At 40.2% G+C, this 23,895-nt stretch overlaps 1 protein-coding gene across 1 annotated transcript in view; it reads left to right on the forward strand.

The window, feature by feature from the left end:
* Positions 1–23,047, forward strand: part of SEC16B (SEC16 homolog B, endoplasmic reticulum export factor) — an 82,837-nt gene extending 59,790 nt beyond the window's left edge. Inside the window, 12 exon segments of the mRNA XM_078156479.1 lie at positions 1,475–1,615; positions 2,692–2,814; positions 6,876–6,954; positions 10,479–10,706; positions 10,709–10,750; positions 11,613–11,668; positions 12,373–12,519; positions 13,606–13,698; positions 17,058–17,166; positions 18,085–18,137; positions 19,175–19,273; positions 20,086–23,047. Of these exon segments, the coding sequence (XP_078012605.1) occupies positions 1,475–1,615; positions 2,692–2,814; positions 6,876–6,954; positions 10,479–10,706; positions 10,709–10,750; positions 11,613–11,668; positions 12,373–12,519; positions 13,606–13,698; positions 17,058–17,166; positions 18,085–18,137; positions 19,175–19,273; positions 20,086–20,154 (1,239 nt within the window). The 3' untranslated portion in view covers positions 20,155–23,047.
* Positions 23,048–23,895: the final 848 nt, after the last annotated feature.

Below are 23,895 nucleotides of genomic sequence, written 5' to 3' on the forward strand. Positions count from 1 at the left end.
TTCAGTATCGGCTGATTTAGAGTCTCTCCAAAATAGCGATGCTAGTGTTGCCCATCTTCCCTAGCTAACAGTGCCCTTTGTGAATCCCAAGTCCTCAGCTACTTAATATTAAAACACATCAACTCTCCAGAAATATGGGGCTTGCTACTGTTGGCCATTGAGTTCTTGGTGGTCTCTCCTTCTTGGCTTTTGTGACACTAGAAGACTACCCCTTGATTTTCCTCCTACCGCTGCCTGTCTTGTCTTTGTCTTTTCTCTGGCTCATCTTCTTCTTCCTTCTTCCTGCCCATGAGGATTCCCAAGGCCTGGTTCTCCACCCACTGCTCTTCAAGATATCAACAACTTTCCTGCTTTTGGATTGTTGTTGTTGTTTGTCCTTCATTCTCAAAGAGGACCATGACATCAGGAAGGAGACGTGATGACTTGTAAGTGAATTGGATTTAAGTGAGTCAGGGCTGTGCAAAGTCGCCAGCCTCACTCTCTTCTCCGGAGCCATCTGAGTCCAGTGTCAAGATACAGATCAGCACGACTGGAGATGGCCCCAGATACAGTGAGAGACTTTGGCCTCTTTAAGCTAAGATCTTTCCCAGGCCTCAGTTTATCTGAGGCAATGCTCAGTCAGTGATTAAGGCTAAGTAAGAAATGAGGCAAAGAACGGCCAAAACAGAAATAATTGCTATTTATAGTCACTCTGCAACCATCAGAGCCCAAACAGTGACCAAATGAGGCTTAGGCTGGGACTTATTGTTGGCCAATCAATGAGAGCCAGAGTGATTTGGATTTAAGGCATGGTCTTTAAAAAAGAAATCTAGCCTGTAAACCCTAAGATATCATGTGAGGTTTCAGTGATCAAAATTTATATTCCTTTGTATTTGGAGAACAGACATAGTATATCACTGGGTCTTTACCTGAAGCTATTCCAGGTTGATCAGACCTGCCAGAACTCCTGTTTCAAAGGCATAGTCTTTGGAAAACCTACATCACCCCCATACCATGATAAGTCATGGAAGTAGAACTTTAGTGGGAGAACACAGACAAACATAATACCAAATAATACATGATAAGTACCTTAGAGAGATAGTTAGAACACTGGTCCTGTCCTCATAGAGCTTGCAGCCTGCTGTGGGATATGGCATATACAGAGAGCTACAGTACATTAAAAGTTTACTAGAAAGACATGCATATTGTATTACCTGAATGACAAGCATGTGATATCTCAGTTCATGGCCCAGAATCATGGAAAAATTGAGTCCATTTAGTTTCCATGGCTTTCTACATTGACCTGGTAACTCCACATTGATTTGCAATTGGACTTTTTCAGAGTTAATAGTACGTAGCTTTCCATCCTTAAGTAGGAAAGCCATTTGGAACTGGGTGGTCAGTCATCTGACTGTCAAGAAGTCTTCTTCACTGTTCTTTCTCTTGTTTTCCCCTCCTGGATTAACCCACCATTGGCCCTCTTTTTCCTTCACAGGTATACAAACTGCTTTATGCTTCCCGTCTGGCAGATTATGGCCTCACATCTCAGGCCTTGCATTACTGTGAGGGTATCAGCTCAATCCTCCTGAGTCAGACAGAGGGCAGCCACCCTGTGCTATTAGCAGAACTCATCAAGGTGAGCTTCTCCAAGGCTTCCGGGAATGTGTTTTATCTGAGCCACTTAATGAAAGGCATTGTAAAGCAGCTTAGGCGCCCCCATTCCATCTCCTTTGAAGGTTCTATAAAAGTGGAGCCAATGGAAGCCTTTGACCACATATGTATGCCCAGATGTGATAAGCAGAAAGAGGCCTGAAGCTGTGCACAAAAAAAGGCTGCCGTGCACCCCTGGGGGTAGGCATATGAAATCTTAGAAATCCATCCTCTATGTGTTTTCCAAATACAGTAGAACCACACAATTCGAAGTGTGCTCTCCTAATTATAAACATTAGGGTTTAGAAAATATATTTCAGTGATTAAAATGGGAAACAAGTCTTATTAAAATGCTTTTAAATGCATGGAATATTTTATCACATACGGGATACATTTAAAAAGAAAATACAAACAAATCAACCTACAGCTTTGAAAAAAAAACCCGCATACAAAAGAACAACCAGAAAACCAGGAAAAGAGTAGAAACTTTTTTTTTAAATACCGCTTTATTAGTTGTGGAGTAAAAAGTCATCCTTTCTTAAAACTAATGTTTTAGAGGAGGCCCAAGTGTTAGAATGCTTGGGTCCCATATAACCAATGAGACTGTTGTTTGGAGCTCCATGTACCTTGTAATACCTGCTAATGGGATGCAGTGGCCAGGGCCCAAGCCCATACTGATAGGGAAGGCTTAGCTCTCAGTGATGGTGGAATTCACATAGCTTTGGAGATAGCCACCTTCTTAGGGCCGGTAGTGATTTATTTCTGACATTTTTCTGTGTTATTTATGGCTGGCCCAATGAGATAATGCATGTAAATTGCTTATAAACCTTAAAGCACTACCGTGTATACAAGAAAGTTTTTATGCCTCTTATTCCTTAATAGATATGGGGACAAAAGCAGCTGAAGTGGTCTATTTATTTCCTTAAAGACTGCTGTTCGTGTGATTTTGATTTGCCAGTAGGTTAAGGGTTTCTTTCCCCTTCCTCTCTTTTGTTTCCCTTCCCCCACTTCCCCTGTATTTCTGTCTTGCTCCCCACCATTCCCCCTCCCAATCTTACATAGTTATCAGAACAGCTGAAGCTGTCAGACCCTCTGCTCTTTGAAAGACGTCATCGAGGGAGAGAGCAAGAGCCTGGGTGGTTGGTGAAGCTTCGGGAACGCAAAGGGAACTCAAGGTAGGTGAGGGTGAGGGGGGAGAGTCAAAGGGGAGGGAGACTTTAATTTTCCTCTGCCAGGATGGGCTCAAAAGGTGGGGGCTTGATATCCGTAAAGGTCCGGGGCACTGTGTGCATGTGTGTGGGCGAAGGTGGGGGAACAGTAAGAGTCAGGGGGAGGACTAAGGTACCTTAAGAGTGAGGCTAAGGGAGTTTTATCTGCCTCTTCCACTGGGCCCTCTGGAATCCCTGTCCTACTAGAATAATCTCCCCTTCATCTTCGGCCTTCTCTTCTGACACTCCTTCCATCTCTTGGCAGTAACAAGAGCCAGGCTTTCTTCAAAGGTGCCATATTCCTCTTTTCATGCTCCCTTATTTGTAGGGCCAGGGGAGTGGATGGGCATATCCCTTGCTTGCTGCTGCCAGCCTTGCTCTATCACCTTTGGGTATCACCTGATACTAGACACTTTCATCCATTGATCTTGAGCACCCTCCCCTCCCTTCTATGATTTCAGCACCTTACCTACAGTGTTTCTCACCACCCCAACCCGTCATCATCCTTAGGGACTTCCATATTCATCCTGATTTCCCTTATAATCCCTTGGTCTCTTAGTTCATCACTGCCCTCAATAGAGTCTGGGATCTGGTGACACTGGATTCCATGCACAGACTCTTCATCTCCTGACTCTTTTCATTTTCATGGGCTGTCCTCTATGCCTGGAATATTCTCTGTCTTCTGGCTTCCCTGGCTTCCTCAGCTAAAATCTCACCTTCTTCAATAAACCTTTCCTGATTTCCCACTAATGCTGGTACATTCTCTCTTAGATTACTTTCAATTTATCCTTTCTATATCATGTTTGTACATAGTTAATAGCATATCGTCTCCTCCATTAGACTGAGCTTCTTGACAACAGAGACTGTCTTTGGCCTTTCTTTGTATTCCCAGCACTTAGCACCATGCCTGGTATACAGTAGGTGCTTAATAAATGCTTGTTGACTTGACAAGCTGCCTTTAAAAGCCAACTGAAGTTAATGTATCGCCTTTCGCAGAGCCTCGTTTCTAATTAAGGGAATGGAAGACAATAGTCACAGTTAAAAGAATTTTAGAGCATCACTAATTGAGGGGGGGAGGGGAAGGTCTTCTTTAAGGTATCTGGTTTATTGTACCATGTAGATGGCCTATGATTCCTACACTTAAGATCATGTCTAATGTCCTTGGGAAGTTGGCAAGATTTCCAGAAGGTCCTTTTGCCCTCATGCCTGAGAAGCTCCTTTTCCTTATTCTTGTTTAGTAACTGTTAGTGTGCTGGGGATATCACCCCTTAATATCACGGGCACATGTGATAGACTAGGAAAGGCCTCACAAAATGTTAAAGATAACAGCTAACATTGACTTTGTAGCTCAATCATCACCACATAGCCTGTTGGTGGATGCTGCGTCTAAGACCCTAGGCTGCTTAAAGTACACTGTTTTTTTTGTTTTGTTTTGTTTTGGAGGATGCACATGCAATACAGGGAGAGGGGAAGGGAATAAGCATTTATGTGACACCTGCTATATGCTGGGGACTGTGCTAAGTGGTTTTACAAATATGATCTCATTTGATCTTTACAACAACCCTTTAAGGTAGTTGCTATCGTGATCACCATTTTACAGTAGAAGAAAGTGAGGCAAACAGAGGCTAAGTGGATTGCCCAGGGTCACAGAGCTAGTAAATATCTGAGGCTATATTTGAATTCAGGTCTTCCTGACTGTAGCCCCAGTGCTCTATCCACTGTGCTATCATCTGCCTTGGGGGAACACAAAAGGAGAAACATAGGCAAAACTCATATCCTCAGAGCTGGACTGATCCACCTCGGTAAGGTGCTGTCTAGCTCTCTTGTTCTCTCTTGTGTTGATACAATCAATTCTGTAGTTATAGTATAATGATATTAATAATGATGATAATGATGATGATGATGATAGCTTTTATATAGCACTTGAAGGTTTGCGAAGCACTTGACAAATGTTATCTTATTTGATGTGGGCCAGTTTAAGGAACAATAGCCCCAAAGCCTGGCTTCTTCCTAATTTGATATAATTCCCAACATCAGAGTGGGAAATGACCCTGGTAGGGTTATGACAGTAGGCAGTAACTGCTATATTCTTGCCCACTCAGCTCAACTGCCCTTTCTCTGTCATTATGGTAACGATGATCAACTCTTACTGGTGCCTCTAAGAAGCTCTAGCATGTGCAGTGGCCATACCCTGCTAAACTGTCTTGGCAGATGGGCTAAAACTAGGTTGAGGTTAACCAACAGTCTTCAAACCCATTGGTGAGTTAGGGGATGTCTACCCCAAGTACATGAAGACTTTTCCCCATGGAATGGGTGGATGAGAACAATTTGTTTCAATGACCATAAAGGTGGCTGAAGCAGGCATTGTGGAGTGCTTAGAGCTTGGTCAAATGTTGAAGACACCAAAGTCATCCACTACATCCTGTCTTGACTTTAGTCTTGTCACTGGACTTTGATGACTCTGGAAGACAGAGTGAGGTCGATGACTTTGTACAATTCTGCCTCCCTTAACTACAATTCACATGCAAGTCAAGATATCACCCCATAATGTCATTGGTCCCCTTCAAAAACAAAGCATGAACAACAACAATGGTGCTTAATGAAAGTGGGAAGCTCCTTCAAGCTGTGGATCTTTGGCTTTCCATTTTGAACTCCCTAAAGCAGTAGGTCATGGCCACCAAAGCTCTTATAATGGAAAAGCTGTGAGGTGGAAGTTGTCTTAGAATAAGTGTAAGCAAAAATTTGAAGAGGGACTTGAGATTTTTTAAAAACTAGTGCTCAGGGGACCCTTCTCTTTTAGAAATCACACTTCTGGGTAATGTGGGGATAATTACTTAGAAGTTTTCCCTTCATTTCTTTCTTGTTTTTAAAATTGTAAAAGTCAGTCATAAATAGCTAGAACAAACCTAGACCTTAAGAGAAATTCACCAAATTTGCGCTCTGCAGAGAGGATAAAGGGGGAACTTTTTACAGAAAGGAGGGATAATTCCTTAATTTCTCCAACTTCCTAAGTATTCATTAGATCCACTCTTCTAATTCTGGCATGTAAGGATGGCTCCCTTTGCCTCTTCTCAAGGTGTGGAGTAGACTCGAGAAGCTGTATGCTCAAGGCATTGTGTTCTAGAGTGCAGCAGAGAGAATACTGGATTTGGAGCCAGAGCAGGGATGTGCTTCAACTAGCTTGAACCTGGTCATGAGAGCTGATTATTAAATTTCCGTTTCAGTATTTACACCTCAGAAATCAGCAAGCCACAAATCAGGGCTTGGTTTATTGTTTCGTTGATTGTCTAGACTTAAAGTGATGGTGAAAATGTTCATAATGCAGATGAAATGTGTGTTTTTATACATATACGCATATTTGTATATATAGTTAAACATTAATAATGCTGATTAAACTTGTGATATACATACATAAATATGTAATATGTATTTTATATTTTTATATGTATATGTATGTATGTGCACATATATGTATATGTGTATACACATATCTATTATATACATACATATACGTGTGTATGTGTGTGTGTGTGTGTGTGTGTATGTGTGTATGTTGTCAAACATTTACCAGCATGCCTGTGAGCCAAAGGACTTGAATTTGAATCCTGGCTCTGCCACGTGGATGATCTAATTTTGGGGCGATCTCTTTGGGCCTCGGTAAGATGAAGGGGGATTAGACTAGTTGGCTTTTACCATTGATTCCAGCACCAGATTGTGCTGCTTTGATCTCACTTCTCTCCAACCTGACTGTTTCACTTTCCAGTGAATAATACGTGGGAGGGCGGCCTGATGTTGTCTCCAACCACTTCCTGGAAAGCGAATCAACATTATTCTTCTGGGGAGCTGAAGGATCAGGATATGGCATCATGGGTCAATACCCAGAGGCCATTGTGTTGTTAGTGACCTATTTAGCTTCCACTTCGTTGTCAATTGCCTAGGAATTCCTATCACTATAATGAGTTTCCTTTTGGCTTCAAGTTTGTAAAATACCTAATTCTCTCCTTTTTATCCTCCTTTTTTTGTTTGTTATTTTTAAAGTTTGTGAAAAAGGCAGAAGACCTTGGTGATCCTGATTTCATTTACACAGATATTTTAAAAGACAGACAGTCAACAGCAGGTATCTATACCAAAAGTTACATGTGTATAATTAACTAGTAGGGCTGATTAGCTTAATCTAATCTAATCTAATCTAATAACATGATGTAATGATATAATATGATATAATGTAAAAGAGAGGCAGTGTGGTATGGTGGATACAGAATGTCAGCTTATAGTAAGTAAAATCTGGGTTCAGATCCCACCTGGGACACATACTAGTTGTGTGACATTGGGCAAGTCTGTATCCCTAGTTCCTGACACTATAGTAGATGCTTCATAAATTCTTATTGATTGGTTAATTAGATTAACCTTTCAGTGCCCTCTAAGACTTTAAGTTGTAGAATAGGTGATCTGTGTTAGTAGGACTTTACTCACTGTGAGTTCTCTAAACCTATGAAATCAAAGGAATGGTTCTCCCCTCCCCCAAAGGGCAGCATGGCATGGTGAATAGAGTGTTGGTCTTGGAATCAAGAACAGCTGAGTTCCCATCACAGATACTTACCAGGTGTGTTACTTGGACAAGTCACTTCACATCTACTTATACCCAGAAGACTTCCTAGAACTTTTCTATTAAGTCATAGACATATTTTGTGTGAAAAGAACTCCTACACCAAGGAAAGAGCAGATCTTTTTCTTATTCTACATATAATGATGATGATGATGATGATGATGATGGTGATGGTGACACTCTTCCATCTGACAGGAATGAATTCTCTATCTACTCAATTCCTACCCATCTTCAAAGCCTCATTCAACTTTTGCCTCCCCCAAGACACTTTTTCTGAGTAATGTGGTCCATTTATGAATGGTGACATTAGTAGTTGATACTATAAAAGTGATTGCTTAATTATATACTGACCTCTATTTTTCTCTAATTGTTTTGCCTATTTTGTTAAGATCTTTGAAGTTTAATAAGTAGTTTCTTGAGGGCTGGAAGCAGAGACTGTGCCATATCTTTTGTATCAGTTCGGGACCCACAGTGGGCACACAATAAATACTTGTTAGTTGAGTGATTTTTAAATTGAATTTTGTCTCCATCAAATATTATTGTTAATACAGGGAGTCTCAAAAATCTTAAGGTACTCTTAAGTTTTAAAAGCTTTAAAATGCACCAAGACTTTTGGGACACCTTGCATTTCTCCTTCTGAAAAAAAAATAAAACAACCAACCCAGCACAGACAACTACCTGGAGTTTCTCTTGCTTGAACGACTCAATCCCTTTCTTCTTCCTTCTTACCCTTCTAGCTTTCAGACCGAAATCATTATGCCTTGCCCTGTAGTTTGTTACTGTTGTTTGTTTTATTTGAGGCAATTCTGTCCCTCACCCCTGCTAAAGCTGCCCATTGCAGTCCGGCCCCCTTGTTTGCTTACTTTTTTGGTACTTCTACCACTGTAATTGCTGTTTAAAGCTTCCTTTGTTTGGCCCAGGTAAGAGTGAGATTCACGAGATTGTCCACTGTTTCTAACTTCTTATCTCTATATTTGAATGACCTTCAAATATGGTGCCTCGATTGCGAGAGATGATGTTACTTTCTCTTACTCCCTTGTAGGGTATTTCCCTTTTTGTTTGCTTATTTTTGGAATAATCAAGCTCAGAACTTGTCTCTTTTTGTTTTTACCTTAATCCTGGTCCAAAGGCATCATACCTCTGCCCCTGCCATTCTCCTTCCCTCCTCACCCCAAGTAAATAATAGACTGGGGGTGGGGAACTTTCAGCCTCAAGGCCACATGTGGCCCTCTAGGTCCTCAGGTATAGCCCTTTGACTGAATCCAAACTTTCGGTCAAAGTCCGTATTTGAGGACCTCGAGGGCCACATGTGGCCTCAAGGTTGCAGATTCCCCACTCCTGAGCTAGACCATCACTTCCCTCTTTCAAACACTTAAGTTCCTTTACTTTTCATAAGTTTCAAGGAGGGCAGAGCCAAGATGGTGGAATAAAAGCAGTGACTTGCTTGAACTCTCCCTCAAACCCCTCCAAATACCACATGTTTCTTTTGTTCTCTGCACTTGCATTTTGAAGATTTTGCTCATCTCTAGTTTTCTTAGAGGGTGTTTGGAAGCCATCAATTCTAATAGCTTTTCCTCTTCCTCATTGCTAATGAATAGTCCTGTGTGATTATTCTGACTGGAATAGTTTTCTAATATGTTAATTTTGAAAGATAAAATTGTTTTTGAATGCAAGCCATTTTCTTTTGTTTTTCAGTCTGTCATTTTGCAACTGCCGCTTCCACTTCCTTTCCCTTTCCCTTCCCTTGTATGCAATCTCTCTGTTGCCTACCACTTGGAATATTTTTCTTTTTGATTTGGAAGCTTTGGAGCTTGAAAATCACATTTTTATTGGTTGATTTAATATCACATATGTAGAATGAATGAATGTTTGTATAGCATGGTTATTTTCAAAGTGCTTTTACAAACACCTTCATTAGGGTTTAAAATATCATTGAGAGGCAGGTAGTCATAGATATCCCTAGAGAAACTTAGCTCCTTTTCCAAGATCACACACAACGAGAGGAGTTAGCCCGTGCTCTTTCCAGGGGGCAACATTTGATCATGCAGATTCTCTTTTCCTCTCTCTTTTTACCTGCCTTTTGGTCATTATCCTGTTGCTTATCCCCTTCATCAGGAGACGAGCAAGGGAAATCAAAAGGATGGAAACTTCTTGCATTTTGTCAGTCCTGCTTATTAGCGGGATTAGTAAGAATTCAAGGTAGTGAGGTTGGGTTATCTTCAGAGTTCAGATTTCTTTGTAAACTCCCATCCTTGGGTACCTCACTTAAAGGAGAGTTGGCTTTATTCTATTCAGGAAAAAAGGAAAGCCATCTATGAATTTCTGATGTTGCACTTGAGATCTTTGTTGGTTGCTTTTCCAAGGCTTAAGTAAATGAGCCCCTGAGGATGCTCTTAAATGGGACAGTAGAGCTTTAGTTTCCATCCATCATCAAATGAGAAAATGTACCTAGAAGCAAACTGACAACTAAAAAAAATAGTGCTGTGAGGAAGGAGCACTGGATTTGGTTGCAGAGGACCTGGATTTAAATCTTGGCTTTGCTTTTAGTTATTTGTGTGACCTTGGGCAAGTCATTTAATCTCTCTCTCTCTCTCTCTCTCTCTCTCTCTCTCTCTCTCTGCAAGGCAATTGGAATTAAGTGACTTGACCAGAGTCACACAGCTAGTAAGTGTCAAGTGCCTGGTCTGAGATCGGATTTGAACTCAGGTCCTCCTGACTTCAGGGCCAGTGCTCTATCCGCTGTGCCACCAAGCTGCCCCAAGTCATTTAATCTCTCTGGGCCTCAATTTCCTCATCAGTAAAATGGGGGAGGATTGAACTAGGTGACTTAAAAGGTCCCTTCTAGTTTTCAATCCTTTTATCTTAACTGTAGGATATTATTATTAATATTAATATTATTATTATCATCAGCAGCATTATCATTATGCTATCCTTATCACTATGTCCTAATAAAGACATTAGAATGAATAATTTTAGACTGGTTTAATCAAAACCTGCCTCTGAGCATCACATTCTTCTTTCCCTTTTGTCTTCAGGAAACACCCTCTACCAGGATCCCAGTCAGGGTCAGGGCTACTCAGAACCCCTCAGGCACCCCTCAACCGTGCAGTTTCCACCTGAGGAGACAGGTTTGAGCCAGCCAGATCTGCAGCAGCATCCTTCCTTACAGCTAGGCCTGAGTCCTGCTGGGGAAGGACCAGAGTATCCAGACACACCAGTGCCTCTTTGTGCCAGGTCAGAGACAACAATCACAGTATCCTCTGCGATATCCAGCCAGAGGAAGATCAGAGGGCACACTTACCCCATGGTAAGTGGCTAGTAAATGTGCTGAAGAATTTTTGGTGCCAAAAGATTTTAGGACACCTGGATGTAGATAAGGGGTAAGTGGGTAATAAATACAGATGGGAGCCAGAACTGCTAAAGATACAAGTGGAATGTCTGACTTCAGAACAACTTCTCCTTGGATGTTAGGCCCTTTAAGGATGAAGTAACTGTTTTAGGTCCTCTAACTCCCAGATGGAATGGGGAGAATTGGTGTGGGGAAGAAAAACGTCTTGAATTATGAGGGTTTTTGGAGTGATACTCCAGCCTGTAGGGAGAGAATGCCATTCATTTTTTTTAACCTCACTCTGATGTAAGGCAGGACCTCTTTCTGAAGGTCATCTGTTTACACATGAGGATAAGAGAGAAAATATCCAGAAAACTTTTCCTAATTTTATTCTGAGTTCCTTCATATGCAGCCTGATGCCTGGATAAGGTTGCTGACTGTGCCAGAAAAGAGCTATAAATGGAAGAGAAGAGATAGACAAAAATTAGCATCTCTAACTTTTTCTGCTGTCCAGAATGGTAGCAGGGGTCAAGTTAGCGAGAATGGGACGGGAAACCATTTTTATTAGATACAGAAGTCCAGCCTAAGGTCTCACTGTGCTCAAAGGTATAGACATGGCCTTCGGTCCAGGAGGCAGAAAGAGGCTGGGCTAAAACCTCCTTCTGGCATGGTTGGAGACTTGAGCAGAACTGTCCTTGTAGTGCTAGGAGGCCTCTGAAATGACCTTGGGTTGAGTAACCCTATTGAGCCTGCCCTTGAGTGCCAGTAGCTTTGTGGACAATTTCAGGAAATAATGAAGATAAATGTCTAAACTATGTTATTTTGTTTTTTTATATCACAGAGGATATCCCAGAATCTCAAAAATCATACCAGTACCAGTACCCTGAGATTCAAAAGGTAATTTCCAAATTCCAAGTGAGAGCAGACCTAAGATGGTTAAATCAGGTTATATTGTTTATCTAATGGAAGTTCCTAGTTATGATCTGCCTGTTTGTCCATATGTGCTTACTACCCAAAGATTCTTCCAACTGCTTCCAAGAAGATCCTTTCTCTTTTATTTCTTTCTATACCCATGGTTGCTCATTCTTTAGGTTATGAAGGCCAGGAAAGAATGGTCTGTGATTGCTGTTTATTCCTAACCCTGCCAATTTCTCTGAAGGGATTGTACTGGGAAGGAAAGCTAGTTCACCCAATCCAAGCCAGCTTTGATTGGACTTGGCATCACATCACAGCATTTGCTGTGGTTTTCAGTTTTCTAGGGGGAAAAGTGGAAGGACATGTTTTCCTGAGTGGCTCTAAGCAAAGGATTTAACCTGAACATTGCAGTAGGGCCTAGGACCATTTTCTACTCTACTATAGGCAAGGACTCTCAGATTTATTCTCTGCAAATTGAAGCACAATTGATATTGGTCCTTATGTTTGTGATAATTCTGTGCCATGAGCTGAAATGACTTCATAAGCCTTCCTGCATGGCTGGAGAGGAAAACAGTTTCTTGGCTCCTATAGTCTGGGTGGAAGATGTCTTGGATTTTCCTTTTGTGTCTCTTTGCTTCCTTAGCATAAACCCACTAAGTGACCTGATGTTATCTTTCTTGTTTCAGGACTCAGTGGCTTCTAGAGTACGGGGCATTTCTGAGAGTTCCACCATTTCTTTAGATGAAGAAAAAGAAGACTCTTCAGATGATGATGAAAAGAAAGCTGTCCAAGATAATGAAAAGAGCAAGAAGGAGCCAGAAAAGAGTACAAAGGTGGGAGGGGCTGACCTCTTATTATATCTCCTCTGTATCTACTCTGTACTTTTGGAATGTTAATTTATCTCTGAGCCTCAATAATAAAAATTCACATTTATAAAGTATGCTATGGTCCAAAACACTGGACTTGGAGTCAGAAAGACTTGAATTTGGATCCTGCCTCAGACATACTTGCTGTCTGACCCTGGGCAAGTCACTTAACCTCTTTCTGCTTCATTTTCCTCATCTGTAAAATAATAATAACAAATTCTGTCTCACAGGGTTGTTGTGAGGTTCAAATGAAATAATATGTGTAAAGTGCTTTGCAAACCTCAAAGCATTCCATGTTAGCTATTATTATAATTAATAACAATAATAATAATAAAAATAAAGCTCTACCTTCATGACCACCCTGCGAGTCATGTTATTATTCCTGTTTTAGAGGAGAGGAAACAGACTCAGTGATTTGCCCAACATCACATAGCTAGTAAGTAATAGAGACATTGGCTTCTGACTCTGAGTCCAGCACTCTTTTCACTAGGCCTGCTGATAGACTTGAGGTCCACAACCCTCTTGTTTGCAAGGGCCTAGTTCTTTATGGCTTAACTCGGTCCTGCTTCCTTTGACATCACTACCGCTCTCCATAGAGAAAAAAGGGGAAGTGAAAATATTGGTTTGAGGACGAGCTGCAATTTCTTTTTCCTGTTCTTCACCTTATCTGGAAGAGACCATGAATGTTCCCAGAAGAACCTGTTCCTTTTTCCCTGGCCCCACGGTTCTGTGAAGTGTCTTTCTCCTCGCTCCAGGGCAGTAAGCAGAACTCTAGATCATCTTGGCTAAACACTCTACTTTTCCTCTGCTCACCTGGAATGGGCATAAGAACTTAATCTTCCCAAAGCTATCTATTCCTCCTGCCCCTGTGCCAAGGTGAGGTCGAAGCTCTGTCCCCTCTTCTCTTCCAAGTGGCACAGCACAGATGGAGGAATCACCAGTTATCTGTGGTATTCGTTGTCTTCTTGCTCAAAGATTGTTATCACATTGTATTGGACTGGTGGAGAGAAACAACTCAGTGGACAGTATGTTTCCCCCTCCGTCTTTCCTCAGGGCCATGGGTTTGGATGGTTTGGTTGGTTTCGATCAAAACCTGCTGAGATGCCTTCTGTGGATGAGGACTCCTCTGACGGCTCTGACTCGGAGGTAATCACCGAGTGGACACACAAGGCTTTTATTTCAACCTCTCATCCCCTTGGGGAACTTCCTTGGTACCTCAGAGGTATCAACTGATATCTTGTCTCTTCCCAGTTTGACAGGAGTGGGGGATAGTAGGAAGTAAAGTTGGATTGGTAATAATTATGCTTCATAATTTGTAATATCAATTAACCATATACATACATACATACACACACACACACACACACATATATATACACAGACACGTACACGCACATATATACATACATACACACACACACATACACACATATATACATGCTTCAAGAATTGCAAAGTATTATCCCCATAGTTCTTTAAGGTGGGCAGTGCAAATCCTATAATCCCTATTATATAGACAAAGAAACTGAGGCTGAGTGATTAAGTAACTAGCCTATGGTAATACAACTAATAGATATTGGAACTGTAATCTAAATTCAAATTTCATGAAGGTGAAGGGAATGAACCTTTATTAAATGCCTACTATGCACTAAGCACTTTAGCAGTGTTGTTTACATTTGATCTTCACAAGAACCCTGTCTGATGGACACTGTTATTATTCCCATTTTACAATTGATGAAAATGAGGCGGAAATAAGATTAAGTGACTTACGAAGGGTCGCATAGCTAGCAGGTGTCTGAGACTGGATTTGAACTCAGGTCTCCTTGAGTTCAGTGCTCTGTCCACTTTGCCATCAAGATGCCTCATGATTCTGAATCAAGTGATTTTTGCATTATGCCATCCTAGGGTTATGAAGACCTTTCAAATCCTGACATAGGAATATTGATATGGTAGGCCAGTAGGTAGTTATTATAAGTTTTGAGAAAGGGAGTGAAATGAAAGCAGTGTGTTTAGAAGATGAATCTGGTAGCAGAACAGAGGATGGATTAGAATGACAAGAAGCTAAACTAACATGTCTCATTTCAAAGGTTTTATGGTAGTCTAAGTGTTATATTTTGTTATCGTATTAACATGGCTTTTTTTTTCCTTGAAGAACATTTTGCCCATTTTATTTTTTAAAATTAATTTATCTGAAGTACTAAAACTTAAATAAACAATAAGAAAAGAAAAAGAAAAAGAAACTTAAGTACAAAAAAAAAGATTTGCCATATACACAGCAGAACGTAAGAGAGGATCCAAAATAGACAGCAATAAAATTTCCATTTCAAGAAAGCCTGTACGATAAATACTACACATTGTGTTCAGAGCTGTACATCTTTTCTTTGCTTCCTTATAAGTTTTCTTTTGTTCTCTGCTGTGCTCTTTTTACTTTGTTCTTTTTTTCCCACTTCCTCTCACCTCCCCACCCCCACCTGAAGGCTACAAGTAGGTGGGGATATGTACGTATACGTAGATATATATACACACACACACATACACTTATATGTATATATACACACATGTACACTTATATAAACATACATATACATAAATATCTATAATCATACACATATATACACATATACATTCATAGGCATCTAGGTAAGAGCATATTGTATTTGTCCTCTGTTGCTCTGAGGGTGAATAACCTCTTCTTTCAAAAGTCCAAGTCTTTCCATATTTTTCTAAGTCCACCAACTCATCATTTTCTACACCACAGCAATATTCCAACCTTGTACTGTCTAGTTTAAATAATCTAAAACAATATTGATTAATATGACTGACATAGACTGTACTTTCCCTATTTTTTCTTTTGATTAAATCTATTTTAGCTTTAACTGTGTCTAAAATCATGATTACTACCCCTGCTTTTTTTCCCTAATAAATTCTACTCCTGATCTTTATTTTATGTTTATGTGTATCTCTTATTTCCTATCCCTCTGACTCCTCTGCTTTCCTTCTATCTGCTACCTTGCCCTCCTATTACTTAACCTCTCCCTTCCAAAGACTCCTCTCTTATCCTCTTCCCCCACCGTTTCCCCTTATCCTCTTGTTTCTATCTGAATTTGGAATACTTATAGCCTTCCAAATATATGTTATTCCCTCTTTATTCCATTGCCGTTAATCTAGACACCCTTCTGTACCACCCCTCATCCTATTCCCTCACTCTCTTATTGTTTTATAAATATAGAAGACTTTTATTCCCTTCTAAATGTATATATTCTCTCTTTAACCTGATCTGATGTGAGTAGCTTCCCTTAAAAATCCCTCTTATCCTCTCCACTACCCTAACCTTTTATTTCTTTCTGAATTTAGAAAACTTTTATACATATATGCATGCATGCATGTATGTATGTTTTTTTATGTATTGTTCCCTCTTTAACCCATTCCTGATGAAAGTAGGAGTCCAGAACTACAACCCCTTCTCCCTATCTAATTCCTCTCTGTTAGTTCTTCGTCTTTCACCTCATTTGTATAAGGTAATCACTCTTTTTATCTTTTCCCAAATGGTTACTTTTTAGAATCACGTCATATTCAGGTCTACCCCAATCTTTCTTTCAAACTACCCAACAACAATCTTAGACATATGTTTTACATTTCCTCATTTAAAAAGTAAACAGTCTGTCCTTACTGAGTCCCTTGTAATTAGTCTTTGATGTGTATCTTATGTTTCTGTTGAATCTTGTATGTCAAATTTTCTATTAAGTTCAGGGCTTTTTTTTGCAACAAAATCCTGAAAGTCTGGCAATTCATTGAATATCCTTTTTTTTTCCATTCAGGATTATGTTTAACTTTGCTGGGTATGATATTTTTGGCCCCAACCTCAGTTCTTTTGCTTTTTGATATACAGAGTTCCAAGACCCGCAGTCTTTTAGTGTCACCTCTGCTAGGTCTTGTGCAATTTTAATTATGGCTCCTTCATATTTGAATTTTTTTTTCTTGTTGCTCAAAATATGTTCTCCTTGAACTGGGAGTTTTGGAATTTGACTATGATATTCCTATAGGTTTCCTGTAGGATCTTTCAGGTGGTGATCAATGGATTTTTTAAAAATTTCTAATTTCCTCTCTTGTTCTAATGCTTCAGACAATTTTCTTTATTTCTTGGTATTGTATCAAGTAACTTTCAGGTAGTCCAATTATTCTTATGTTTTCTCTTCTTGATCTGTTCTCCAGATCAGTTCTTTTTCTTATAAATATTCTATATTCTCTTCTATTTTTTCATTCTTCATATTTTGTTTTATTATTTCTTGGTCTTTTATAACTTCACTGGCTTCCCCTTGCCCAATTTGAATTTTCAAGGAGTTGTTTTCTTCCTTAAGATTCTGGATCTCCCTTTCCAATTGTCTGACTTTCTTTTCATAATCTTCTCATTTTTCTTGGATTGTTCTTTTCTTTTTTTTGAATTTTTCTTCTCATTCGGCTTTTTTTTTAAGAAGCATTTTTAATGAACATTTTTCCATTTGTAGGAGACACCCACTGAAGCTCAGCCTTCCTTGTCTAGCACAACCCCCTCCACATCATCTACTCCCTTTTTTCTGCCTCACCCGGGTGCCAACACTGTCTCCAGAAGTCCAGGTAAATCTGATTTTATGGTGGTATATAAGACCACTCAAGTGTCACCTTCTTCATGAAGCCTTTCCCGCTCCTTCTAATTGCTAGTGCATTGCCTTCTTCCCTAGACAGTTTTCCTTTCATTTTATATATATTCTTTATATATTTTTATGTATCTATGTTGTCCCCTTGATTAGAATGTCAATTCCCTGAGGGGAGGGATTGTTCCACTGATTTTTACTTATTTTTGAATCCCCAGCACAGTGCCTGGCACAGAGTAAGCATGTAACGAATCCTTATTTATTGATTGACGACCACATTCAGGGAATCGAGGGTGTTGTGCTATGAGAGCATGTGGCCTTTCTAGGGAGCAGCTGCTGTCAATAGCCTTTTAATGAGGGCACCAGTTTCTTCCCCATAATGGGGATAACAGTAGGCAATAAATAAAAGTTGTGATAGCTCAGGCTTCGGAGCTGCTGTTCCTAAGCCAGCTATTATACTGTGATTGCAGAACTGTTTGTGCTGGAAGGAGGGAGAACAAGAGAGGCAGTTGGCAGCATTTTATGGCAGAACATTAAAGCTCTGTGGACTCTGATTACCTGGTCAGCTTTCCTTGTGTATTTTTATTTGTGTTTCCTTCTCCCTGGGACAAGTCTTATGCATTAGCACGATGACTCTGCTGTAAACTGAAATCTTAAGCACAGAACACACCAAAAAAAGCCTTTGCAATGATGTACACTGTCACAAAGTCAGTGACAGTTGTGTCCTTTACAATGCCTTTTGAGACCTTCCTCTTCCTCTTCCTCTGGGATATGGCCATGTCAGAGATCACTATGATTCTAAGTACGTTGACACAACTCTGCTCCTTGGGGGATTTCTAGGAATGGGGGAGCCCCTCAGCCTGGACCAGGTGTGAATTTTCATGGATTTACTGCTTTCTAGGTGAGGATGAAAGAAGAGGATCCATGATTAATAAAAATTTATCTGCAACAGAGGTAAGTGATTAAGGGGAAATTAACCCAGGCAGTGCCTCAAAGCTTACCTTGACTGAGATCTTGGGGAGGGGGGGAGGAGTTCTGCCTTTAAGGGTTCTACTGCTTTCTGGAAATGATTAACTCATGGGACACTGGGAAAAATCCTCCAGGCAAAGCACATAAGTGCCTTTTGGTCCCAAGACAGAACCTTTATTGGAGAGATGAAAACCTTCCCTTTTCTGTAGACTCAATGTACATGACGCCCATGTTTTAATCTGGTAATGACTAACTTTACCAAGGTTAAGAGCTAAAATTAACTTGTTTCATTTACAAAGGGACTCAGTGAAGCGTTGACATTATTATTTACTATAGATTCCACTGTCATCATATGAAAACATTTTTCTCTATTACGGGTTGGTTAGAGCTTTCTTATTTGTCTCTCCATTGTCATTGTCTGGTTTTAGGATAATGTTTTCAAAGGAAAATAATAATAATAATAATAATAATAATAATAATAATAATAATAATAATAATAATAATAATAATATATATAACTAGCTTTGTGACCCTAAGTGACTTTGAGTGAGTCACTTAGCCTCTCTCAACCTCAGTTTCCTCATTTGTAAATTGGGGATAATAGTATTCCAGAGGTTAGAATGAAGAACATATACAAAGTGTATCCAGATATTAAAGTGCCATGTAAATGTTAGCTATTATTATTATGAATGTTTATATTAATGCAATGTCATACTAATGCATTATAATATATAATAATTAATATATTAATATAGTGATAGATAGTATCATACTAATATAATCTACAATGGCAGTTAACTTTTCTTTATATTTGATTCAAGGGTCACATGGATTTCTTAATAGCCATGCAAAGTCCTCCTTCCAGAAGTTGTCCAACTGTGTTTTTACTCTATTAGGTTGGGATTCCTTGGTTTCTATATGAAGCTCTTACTGTGAACTCTATTGACTAGATATACAAGAGACTCTTTTCTTTGATCTGAAGAAAACTAGGGATCCATTTTTCTTATTCTCTTTTGTTCCAGGGTGCCCCCCATGAAATTAATTTCAATCCCAGCAGCCCACCTCTTCCTCCCAACTTGGGAAAAACTGTCCCTCTCTACAACCCATCCCAGGTACCTCAGGTAAGGAGGCTTCCACTTAGCAGTGTAGTCAAAAGGAAAACAAGGAAAGGACTCACCATTGCTGCCAGTAATGTGGGGGTATTCCCAAGCGTTATGGTGTCACTAAGTGTCTGAATAGAGATTAAGATTTCAGTTTTTTAATCTGATTCAACTCCATTCAACAAATGGGTTCTTTGAGGGCAGAGACTATGTTTTTGCCTTTCTTCATACCCCCAGCACTTAGCAAAGCACCTGGAATGTACTAAGTGTTTAATGACTAACTGCTTGGCAGGCATATTAAGTGCCTACTGTATGCAAACTCCTAGAAATAGAAAAAAATGAAACAATCCCCACTCTCAAGAGCCTTACATTCTACTGGTGGGGCAGAGTAGAGATATAAGGACAAGGATATAAGAGAAGAGCAGAGCATTGTCACCGAGGGCATGTATACGAAGGAATGTTTCACAGAAAAGGTGGCCATTGGGCTAAGCCATCATAAAGCAAGCTCATGATGCCTTGTGTGGCAGAAAATACCTCATGTTACTTGCAGGGTGGGTGGGGATTGGAGAGGATGAACACTTTCATTACCATGCTCCTGTCTTTGTGATAACTCAATTTCTTCCCCCAACTTAAACAGCAAAGTGTGCATAGAGTAGCAAACAGGAGGCTCAGAAGGAAGCGGGGAACGACAGACGTAGCTTGCAGGATTCTCTGGGAGAGCCGTTCTCTGCTTGCCTGGACCAATTAGTCAATCAATCAGTCAGTCAGTCCTACTCACTGAACCATCTTGGTTCAGCTGTTATGTCATCTACAGTCTTTTCCTTCCCTTCTAGTTCTCTATGACTACAAGTGTGAATCGGCCAAATCGCCTTGCTCAACGGCGCTATCCGACCCAGTCATGATAAGAATAACTGAGAACATCCTTCCTGGACTTCAGGTTTTCCTCCCTCACAGCTAGGACACAGGACAATGGTGCTGCCTTCATATCGGGCTTAGTTTTTTCACCTCCTAATGCCTTGTTCTGTCCTCTTTGGAAGTGATGGGGGTCCTTATTAATAGATCATTATCTCCACAAGAGATGCTGGAAGGCCCAGGAGAGTGGCCTGGTTCATTGTTTGTTGAACTTCTTCAGACAAATAGGAGGCTATAACTTCAAAGGGTGTGTGTGAGGGAAACCCTTGGGATGAAAGCAGACTGTGAGTGCACTGAAAGCTCTTCTGTGATGGTGATGACTTTCTCAGGAAAACAAGGATCCGCAGAACCCTTTGCTAGAATCATTTATAATACCACTTGGCACAGTTAGGAAATTCACTATGGGGAGAAAGATGGGCACATAACAGAAGACTTTTTACATATACTTAAGTCCTAGAACAAAGTTCTTAAGCTGCCATGTAATAGAGGCAGCTAGGTGGTACAGCAGATACAGCATTGGCCCTGGAGTCAAGAGGACCTGATTTCAAATCCGGCCTCAGACATTTACTAGCTGTGTGACCCTGGGCAAGTCACTTAACCCCAATTACTTCCCCTCTCCCCCCCAAAAAAAAGATGCCAGGTGGGATAGTGGATAGAGAGCCAATTCTAGAGTTAGGAAGCCATGGGTTCAAGTCCTGTCTCTGACACTTATTATCTGGGTGACCTTTGGCAAACCACCTCATCTCTCAGTGCTCCAATCAATAGTCAAAGACATTAAGTGATAATTGAAATGCTGACCTACATTGGTGGATGGGATTTTCATACATGCAATTCCTCACCACAAGTACAGGAAGCCCCCTTCCCCCTCCACACACACACACACACACACACACACACACAAAATCCCAATATAGGCTTAGATCAGGTATATGCACAGTAATGCAAGAGAAAGGCTTTATGCAGATGCCTTTATAGTATTTCATTTCCTGTTTTCCCCAACCAGCACTGTTTGGGGGATTTTCTTATGGCCCCAGTTTCTTATGCCATTTCTCCAAGGTTGATATTGATTTCTTATTTTTGAAATTATATTTTGTTCTTTGGGTATGTACATGAGGCAATGGTCTTATTGACCTGTGGGGAAATGAAACAAATAGTTGTTTCTCCTGTTATGAAGCTTTGGAAAGTTTTCCAGTTGATTATTTAATTTGTTTGGCTAACTTAATGAGACTGGGACCATCTTTTTTTTTTCCAGTTGCTAATGACTGCTTCCTCTCCAAATTACACTGTATTATCTGGATTTGTCTTCATAGGAAGAGACCCAGGATCATAGAATCATAGATCAGCAGATAGAAGGCACTTCGGAGTCATTTAGTCCAACTCCTTAGTTTACAGGTGAAGAAACTGAGGCCTGGAGAGATGGAATGATCTGCCCAAAGTCACACAGGGAGTAAATGGCAGAATCTAGATTTGAACTCAATCCCCCTGTTTCTAAATCCATCAGTCTTTTTTTTAACCCCTGGTATAGAATGTAAGCCCTTTGAGGACAGGAATTATTTATTTCAGAAGGGACTTCTTATCAATCAATTAATCATTAAACACTTATTAAGTGCCTACTATGTGCCAGGCACTGTGCTAAGGGCTTCTATCCCTCATGCCTAGCACAGAAGCAGTGCTTCATAAATTCTCATTGAATTGACTTGAACTGTTTTCAAAACAGGGTATGTAGTCTTAAAATGCTTTTATTTTCCTCTACTAGACCCATTTGTTCACAGTCTAGCCCTTAGGTTATTATAGGTCCAGTGTGTCACAGTGACTGTAGTTGCCAAGTGGATAGAAAATCAGTACTGGTAGATGGTGGGAAATTTTTCTAAATCCCTTTTCTCCTGAAGAGAGGAAGTACCCATATCCGCTCTCTTCCCTTTGATACCTCAATTCCTCTCTTCATCCTTTCTTTCTTTTTTTTCTTTCCTTTTTTTTTTGGCTAGGCAGTGGGGTTAAGTGACTCGCCCAGGGTCACACAGTTAGTAGGTGTTATAAGTCTTATGTGTCTGAGACCGGATTTGAACTTAGGTCCTCCTGAATCTAGAGCCAGTGCTCTATCCACTGCGCCACCTAGCTGCCCCCTCTTCATCCTTTCTTGGGAAATACTGAATCTGGGGAGCCATTGGGAGGAGATGAGAATATCTGAGAGGCCCTCCATTTTCCACTCGCAATTAAAAGTATTGTGGCTCTTATGGAGATCATTTAGCAGTGACTTAGTGCCTTTATCTCCTCTATATTTGCTTATAATGGTACCTTACCAAAACCATGTTTGTGTATCTAGACATAGCCTTATAGAAGCAGGTTGGGGTATAAATCACGAATAAATAAGTGCAAAATATTATGTACAAGCTTTTTGTATTTTGATGTACTATTGATTCTGATGGGAATAGAGATTAAATTCACATTATTTTATAATAAATGCTTGTCTCTGGTTGATCTTTACAAAATAAAAAATATACATAAGTAGTCTCATCCCTAGAGGGCTGGTCCTTCAGTTGATCAATGACCTTATCCAGGAGAGGGAAGTGATTTTAATGGGCCCTGCTAAGTGACCTCAAGAACCATTGCCACGAAGCTGCCACTTCCTGATCTTAATTTTGCAGACTCAGTCCCAGAGGGGAGGGGTTTATTCACTCTTTAAAAACAAAACATAATGAAAATACAAAACCGAAAAACTGACCTTGCAAATCAAATCCACTACCACCCATTGATGGTATTGTGCCAGTGGTCATAGGGGCTGAGGAAAGACAAGATGGAAGACAGAAGAATTAGAAAGATGTACAGGACCCTAGAGGTGGCTTCATCCAAGTCTTTCATTTTACAGATGGGGAAGGTGCTGGTCTTTCCTGGTTTTCTATTGTACAGTGGATTTTTGATTTGTTCTGTTTCAAAAATAAATATTTATTTAAATGGCTTATGTGAATAACATTAAGCACCTAAAACATATATCACCTTCTGATGCACTTTTACACTGACGACAAATTTTTACCTAAGATACAGTTGGGTGGCTTTATTGTTTAAGCATTACTTCTTTCAATGTGGCTTCTGATTGTACACTGCTCAGTAGTGGTTTCTCCAAAGTCACGTGTGATATCTTAACTGCATCCACCTTGACTTTTTTTGCAGCTTTTATTACTATTGGCTTCTATCTTTTCTCCTGGGTATTCTTTCCTTTCTTAACTTCTTTTCTACTGCTCTCTCCTGGTTTTCTTTCTACCTGTTTGACTTCAGTTTCAAAGTCTCCTTTGCTGGCTCATTATCCAGCTCTTTTCCTCTAAATGTAGGTATCCCCCGGGGACTCTGTCATGGGACCTCTTTTTTTTTCTCTCTATGTTCTCTTCCTTGGTAATCTCATCTCCTCTCATGAGGTGTTATCACCTTTATGCAACTGACTGTCAGATAACACACTGCAGCCTCTGTCCCCAAACCTAATCTTTCTTGGGAACTCTCATTCTGCATCTCTGTTGGACACCTCAACCCAGATGTTCTTTCAAAATCTCAAACTCAGCAAATGTGTCCAAAATAGGACCTGCTTTCTTCCTTGCTTAAACCTACCCCTTTGCTAAAATTCTCTGTTTCTGCTGAGGGCACCACTATCCTGCCAGGGTTTTACAACCTCAGAATGCCCCTCAACTTTTTTCTCTTTGTTCATATCTAATCAATTTCCAAGCGTGGTTGATTCCACCTCC

This window comes from Phascolarctos cinereus, unplaced genomic scaffold (genome assembly GCF_003287225.1).
Source record: "Phascolarctos cinereus isolate Bilbo 61053 unplaced genomic scaffold, phaCin_HiC Scaffold_5;HRSCAF=322, whole genome shotgun sequence".
NCBI classification, from domain to species: domain Eukaryota; kingdom Metazoa; phylum Chordata; class Mammalia; order Diprotodontia; family Phascolarctidae; genus Phascolarctos; species Phascolarctos cinereus.